The sequence below is a fragment of the Dichomitus squalens genome, assembly GCF_000275845.1.
Source record: "Dichomitus squalens LYAD-421 SS1 unplaced genomic scaffold DICSQscaffold_24, whole genome shotgun sequence".
NCBI classification, from domain to species: Eukaryota; Fungi; Basidiomycota; class Agaricomycetes; order Polyporales; family Polyporaceae; genus Dichomitus; species Dichomitus squalens.
In genome coordinates this window covers 251,833-258,584 of record NW_006766906.1, presented here as the reverse complement: position 1 = coordinate 258,584, position 6,752 = coordinate 251,833, and the positions used below count along the sequence as shown (strand labels likewise).

Below are 6,752 nucleotides of genomic sequence, written 5' to 3'. Positions count from 1 at the left end.
GGGAACGTATTGAAAAACCAGCCGACTGCGTGGAAGTGACGCGACAGGCCACCCGGCGCTAGGGCGGACTCCGTGAGCCCCCTAGTGGTTAGTTACCCCAAACTCCATTAGGTGCCTCGGTCTGAGCCTTTTGGTCTGTGGGTAGCGAGGTAGGGACCCGTGAACACCCTTTGGGGAGGTCTTCGGACCGACCGGCCGAGCTAGCGCTACCCATTGGGAAGGCATGTTACATGCCGATCAGACACAATTGGGGATCCGCGCCTGATGGCATCAGCGAACCACGTGTCCGGGTACGGGAAAGCGGATAACTCCCCTGATTCGGCATGGTGAACAACCTATAAGACCTGCAGGGGTCACCGGCCGGACCGTAGCGAAGCAGGGCAGTCCCCTGTCTTCGGCTCGAGAGTACTAAATCCCCTACCGGTGCCGCCGAGAAACATCTCGATTCGGTGCTCAAGTTGATTCCCGGCTAGGCTCCATGTCGTAGATCTAGCAATAGCATCTTTTAGGCCGGCACGGATGGGGACGGCGACTCCGGGTCGCCGTCGGCAGATATGGTGTGAGCGGGTAGGTGCGGGTCCTTACTCCACACGCTGACTTCGGTCGTGGCCCGGGCACGCTGGTGCAAGTCTTAAGTGACGCGCTGGGTGGAAATGTCAAACAATCTCGGATAAAACGCTTACTTACATACCTACCGTACTCTGTAGCTATGTTTGGTATAAGACAAGAAAATAATAATAATAATAATAAGAGGTCTGCCTGCTCTTGCTCAAGTCTCCTCAGCTTCAAGTTCTCCTCCGCTGACGCTGTTCAACACAGATAGACGCTGCTCCCCGACGATTCCCCCTGCTCCGCACATGATACATCGTGTTTCCTCAACCTTCCTTTCATCTTGCGTCCGAGGATCAATATTAGGAATCTCAGGCTTGTGCGCTGCACTCTGACCCCATACACCAGTACCTCCACTCGATCCGAGACACGAATCTGCCGCCAGCTCTATGACAATAAGCCCTCTTCTTTTCTTCGTATGGCCAGTTTTGGCTTGGCATCGCTTCATGGCAAATTTGTGATTTGTTGCGGCTACAGTCGTGGGTCGTATATATCTCGGTCAAACACGCTATTCCCATCAAGGATTTGAGCAAAAACGGCTGCCTTCCACACATGCCACGAACACGAGAGGAGCCGACACTAGTGCATACACATCGCGAAGGAATAAGCCACAAGACAACAATGTGGCGAGAAAGTGGCCATACCCGAGCACCAAATTGTCTGTATGCTGGTGCATCACTGATGCCCAATATGTCGCCCTTACCATCGCCCTCCGACTCGCCCCCCGGTTCAGTACCCGTTCCACGCTCCTCCCCATCACGCGCCTCCAGCCGATTCGCCACACCATCCGAGTAGAATATGAAAGGAAGTGCGACGGTAGTCCGTCTTTGGTAGCACCGGCCCCAGCCGTAACTTCATCCTGCACGGCCACTCAGCCAACGACTACCTCCAGCAGACAATTGTCCCCTCCGCCGGCTCAAGCGACGCGGTCGGTGTAACATGTAGCGTGTCCACGACGATCTTCACGTGTTGTAGGTAGCGCATGATCGCTTCATGACGCGGAGCCTCGATTTCCCAGCCACAGGGAGAATTGTTCGGGCGAGTAACTCAGAGTGCCGCGCGTTGCTGGTGGCGTGATGTGCATGTATCCGCAGTGTAGATGCTCAATGTCATATGTGGACGCCAACGCCCGCACCACTGGAGCGAGACTGATTTAAACCCATTGCTGGAAGTACAAGCTCCTCAAAAGCATCAGTTCAACGCCCACACAGTAACATGGAGCTGAGACCTGTATCGAAGGCTGCTGCATGAGTCATCTAGCCCTGGAATGCAACCCCGCGCTTAGATGTCTCTGCCAGACCTCCTGCCGCATATCCAGTCCCTAAAGATATCCGGGTATTAGCCGCCACGCACCGACGCCACACAAGGTGACCATTCATCCTCACCTTCCCGCGTGAGCTCGATGATGTCCTTCTCTCCAAGCTTCACGTCACAGACAATGCATTGCTTCGCAGGCATTACGAGCGTATCGGTGCAGGTTTTGCATGTTACGTGTCCACAAGGTTTCATCACTGCCAGCGCGCTTGTCAGTCAATGGGACCAGAGTCGGGACACAATAGAGACGCACAATGCATGAGGGTGTTGTTGGACAGCTGCTTTTTGCACGACGGACATATGGGTGGCCGTTCGTCCTCCCGAGGTGTCTTGGACGTCGGTTCAGGGGTTTCGCCACTCTCTGTTGCAGGTGTAGACTCTACGGACTTCGCGGGAATACCGCTGGACGTCCTGTCGAAGGACCATTTCACCGGGATCAGGTGTTTCCGCCTGCATGCTCCATCGGTCAGTTCGTAGAATATCAACGATACTCAGGCTACGTACGCGAGCGGATGTGCTGGGTTCCCGCCGCGACATGTCGTTTGTAGCTTCACGTCCGAAAGCGAAGTGGGCGGGCCGCTGGACGTGTACGTCGGCGTGAGCGACGGAAGCCAAAAGTCGGGCAGCTTGCTCTTCAGAGCCTCGGCTTGCTCGCGCTCGATCTGCCGGAGAGCGGCCTCCTCAGCTTCGCGAGTAAGCCTCGCCACTGCACTCGTGTCGAAGTCGAACTTGCGTTTTGTTCCTCGTGCTTGGTCACGACAATCAGCATAACGTATCACGACAAGGAAGGGGAACGGTCAGACTACACGGAGATGTAACGCACCTTCCGAAGATTCCGCCTTGCTCGAGGACGTCGAGACGATGGACGTCGCCGCCAGGCCAAGCTGGCCCTTCTCGAACTCGCGCAGTACACGTTCCCTCGCGGCCTCTCGTGCGCGTTCTCGTTCCTCCTCCGCTTCCTTCTTCAGTGCCTCTAGACGGACCTTCTGTCTTTTGATGTCGCTGATCTGAGTCACTGAGATTGGCGTGCCGTACAGCGTCAGCAAGCCACCACAATCACAAGCGCGCCAACATCGCAGAAGAGTAGGGGTCGAGGTCCCGGGGCAAGAAGGACAAGCTAATGGCCAGCATACGCACCGAGATCCGTCAACGCGCACTCTTTGCAGAACAAGTGCCCCTTCTGGCACGCTACAGGGTCGCGGGCGCGCTGCAAGCAGAGAGCGCACGCGTCGAAGCGGCGCATCGACTCGTTCCCTAGACGTTGCTGCGCCGTTCGCGCGTTCGTGAGCAGCGCATGAAGACCCAGTGGTTACGCACGCGTTTGGTCCCGTAATCGAGCTTCTTGTACTCGGCGTACGAGAAGATGGAGGACGCCGTGTTGTTCTTGCTGTGTTTCGTCATCCTGCGTTAGGTTTTGCCAGTCGCCAGCTAAGTAAGGGGTCTGGATTGCTACTGCCGCTGGTAGCGAGAGAGCTTAACGAGAAGAGTAGGTATGCCGAAGGCAGAACTATACTTGATGAGCAACGTGAGAGTGTCTGAGACTGCGAGCAGGTGCAGGAAAGAGGTTGGTAGTGAGCGCTTGAGCAGCGATTCCGCGTCTGCATACGGGCGCTGCAGTGATTGCGTCCGCCGAATGTGGAGCACATTCAGTGCGTAAACGATAATAATGACCGACCTGCGTTGAGACCGGCTCAGAATACATTGTATGCAACAACACCCTTTTTCCGTGCCATACGTGTGTTCTTCTGTGTCTGCGGTCGAAGCACCGTTAATCGCCTCGAGGCTCATAAGAGGGCCAAATATTCATACTGCATAAGTAGGTATACGGTACGCATTACGTCGACATAGAGTTCATCTAAGTCCTTAGTTTACTCGCACACTTCTAGCATGGTGTGTCGCAAGCAACCTGCAGCCGTCACGGAGCCAGAGGCGCAGCGACCTCCAAGCTCGAACTCCATTCAATCACCTTCGGGTGCGCCTTGACCTGCAACACCCCACCGTCAACCTCATTCCCCCTGAGCAACAAAATCCATAGCACGCACCTTCTTTGGGTCGAAGCCCAAGACCTGCAAGCCCTCCAACGACGCCGCGCGCGACAGCGCGACGTAGCTCTGGCCCTTCTCGAACACGCTCCGGAGGTCGATCTTGACGTGCTCGATCGTCTGCCCCTGGCTCTTGTGTATCGACATCGCCCACGCGAGCACGAGCGGCACCTATCCCACGCATCTCCCAACATGAGCCACCCACTCGCATGTGTGTGCACGGCGGAACGAACGCGGACTCGGACGCACCTGCACGCGCCGCGCGAGCAGCTTCCCCTCGTTGTCCTCCACGCGGAACTCGTCCCGCACGACGAGCACGACCTCCGTGCCCTGCTGCGTGCGGAACTCGACGAGCGGATAGAGCTCTTCGTCCTTCGCCTTGCCCTTCGCCGAGGACGGCTTCACGTCTGCCTGCGCTGAAGCGGCTGCCGGTCCCATATTCTCCTTGCCGGATGGAGTCCGTCCGCACAGCGCGATGGGGGTCCGGCCGTCCGCACCGACCTGCACGTTCCGAATCGCCCCGTTCGCCTTCACGGAAGAGCCGCTCGCAGTGGACTCCTGTGATCCGGACGCAGACTTGGGCTTGGAGCCACCCACGCCGAGCCCGCCAAACGGCTTGACGTCCTCCCTCCCCTGGGACGACGCCACCGCCCCGCCGACGCTCGCCGCACACGCCGCAATCGTGCAGAACCCAAGGACGCGCCCCACAGAGCCGTTCACGAGCCGCTCGTCGACGTTCTTGACGAGCATGACCTGCGCGTCCGCCTTGAGCGCGAGCCGCGCGGGGACGACCATCTGCTCGAGCACCTTCTGGAGCGTGCCGGTGTCGCGCGCGACGAACGCGTGCACGGCGCCGGGCAGCGCGGCGAGCCGCGCGGTGTTGGCGCGCTCGACCTGCGCGCGGAGCGGGTAGAGCTCCGTCGGGAGGATGCCCGCGGGGAGCGGGGGGAGCGCGCGCGCGAGGCCGGTGAAGGTGCGCAGGGCGGTGGGGGAGATGGTGCCCTTGCGAAGCTCGTTGAGGAGGTCGACGAACTCTGTGCGGCGGGCGTGATCAGAACGCGGGCGTAGAGCGGGCGTGCGGATGGGAGGGTGGTCTTACGGGTGTCCTTTTGCCGGTATACTTGCGTGAGGGTGACGGTGTGGTCGATGCACTTCTTCCATGCCTCGCTCTCAAATGCGAAGAACGGTTCTGTGCCCGACTTGGTGACTGGGGGTAGCTGGAAGAAGTCGCCGGTGACGACAAGCTATCCGAGCCCGACTTCAGAACGGACGAGGCAGCATATACGCAGAGATGGGTCGCACCTGGATGCCGCCAAAAGGCCTGTCCGTCCTCTTGTTGCGCAGCTGGTCTGCGAGCTTAGCCAGGGTGTCGAAGAGCTCTCCATCGACCATGGATACTACGCGTCAGATCAGATAACGCTTCACCAACGCAGCAGGAGAGGTTATTGCCAACCTTCGTCAATGACGAGCACCTTGGTCTGTTTCCACCTCTTGAAGGCGGGTGTGCAAGTCTTGATACAGCTAATCTGCCGATCGATGTTGTGCATCCCAGGGGTGACAGCACCCCAAGAGTGTATCGTCATACCTGTGTACGACTTTGAATTGAATTGTATTGTATTGCGAAGGCAACGATAGACTCACCTCCGATATTGGACGCGGCCATGCCGGTACTGGCGGTGACAGAGATCACCGCTGGGTTCTTGTCGTACTTCTTCTTCAAGGCGGAGATGATAGCACGTAATAGCAGTGACTTCCCTGAGCCTTCACGAGCTGCGTTCAAGCAGACTCATGTGCAATGTTTATGGACTGACGCACCAGCAGCCCCGGTGAAGAAGACGTTCTTCCCTTCATCGACGACCATCTGGAGGACACGCCGCTGTTCGGTGTTGAGTGCCACAACCTCACAGGAGCCCTTCTCCTGCTTCGTTGGCGATGATATGGACACCTGAGGTGTGAAGAAGGAGTCGAGGGTCCTGCGCCGCTTGTTGCTTGCATCGTCTTGCTTTCCCGACACGCCAAGGTCACCGGTGGATTTGCGTTTCCTCGGATTCGTTGTCGTGGTACTGAGTACCGCACTGCGAGTCATCGTCGTAATTCGCACCAACTGCGCACGCCAGCACTGCGCGTCCAGCGGATAGGAAGGCTAGGAGACGCAGGGAGAGGAGAGAGTGGATGGGATCAAGCCACCGGGTGCCAGGGGCGATTCGCAGCCGAGTCGGGTTGGCGCGCTCTGTTGTCGCGTCCTGCTCACGTGCTGAGCGTGTTGCTGTAGATCTAATCAGACAAGATGAGATGGGGATGAGGATCGAGTGCCATCAGTGGCGTGCTCGCTGTAACAGCTCCAGTGTTGTTACGGGTCAAGTCAAAGTCATGACCCTTTGGTCAAGTCATGACGGGATCGGTCAAGTCAAGCGGTCATGACCGATGGTCACCGGTCAGCACGTGATGTGTTCGCTGTACCCCGAGCAGCTTGCCGCGCGGGGCTGGTTCGGCACCGTATAGCACGCTATAGCGCGTTGTTGGTCTATGTAACCTTGCAATTCAATATCGTACTTCGCTATATCCTCATATGATCTGGATTTCAATCGTCTACGCTGCACAACCAAAAGGCTGACAGGAAGGATGTATCAGAATCTCCCGTGCTGTCAGCCATTGCCACCAGGGCCCTGCAGCCCTTGCCCCTCCTTCAGGCATTTCAATTCCTCACCCAGAGGCCCTCATTCTTGTCCTTCTCTTTTGATACATCTCCAATGTCTCTGTTATTGTGGTGTTAGAGAATCCAGCTGC

General features: G+C 57.6%; 1 protein-coding gene across 1 annotated transcript; it reads right to left on the bottom strand.

Annotated features, from left to right (window-relative positions):
* Positions 1–1,830: 1,830 nt before the first annotated feature.
* DICSQDRAFT_88723 (uncharacterized protein) lies at positions 1,831–3,475 on the bottom strand. Its single transcript, XM_007367314.1, has 7 exons — positions 3,241–3,475; positions 3,061–3,187; positions 2,747–2,938; positions 2,428–2,671; positions 2,177–2,373; positions 1,995–2,120; positions 1,831–1,930 (listed from the first exon to the last, which is right to left on the bottom strand). Exons 1-7 carry the CDS (start codon positions 3,322–3,324, stop codon positions 1,866–1,868), a joined length of 1,035 nt encoding a protein of 344 aa, XP_007367376.1. The 5' UTR covers positions 3,325–3,475; the 3' UTR covers positions 1,831–1,865.
* Positions 3,476–6,752: the final 3,277 nt, after the last annotated feature.

What these genes read in the sequence shown, in the direction of transcription:
- DICSQDRAFT_88723 (XM_007367314.1), bottom strand. Translation starts at nt 3,324, where the DNA reads ATGACGAAACACAGCAAGAACAACACGGCGTCCTCCATCTTCTCGTAC. An exon ending in TCGATTACGGGACCAAACGC is followed by an intron (nt 3,188 to 3,240) that starts GTGCGTAACCAC and finishes CGAACGGCGCAG; the next exon opens with CAACGTCTAGGGAACGAGTC. An exon ending in CAACAACACCCTCATGCATT is followed by an intron (nt 2,121 to 2,176) that starts GTGCGTCTCTAT and finishes GCGCGCTGGCAG; the next exon opens with TGATGAAACCTTGTGGACAC.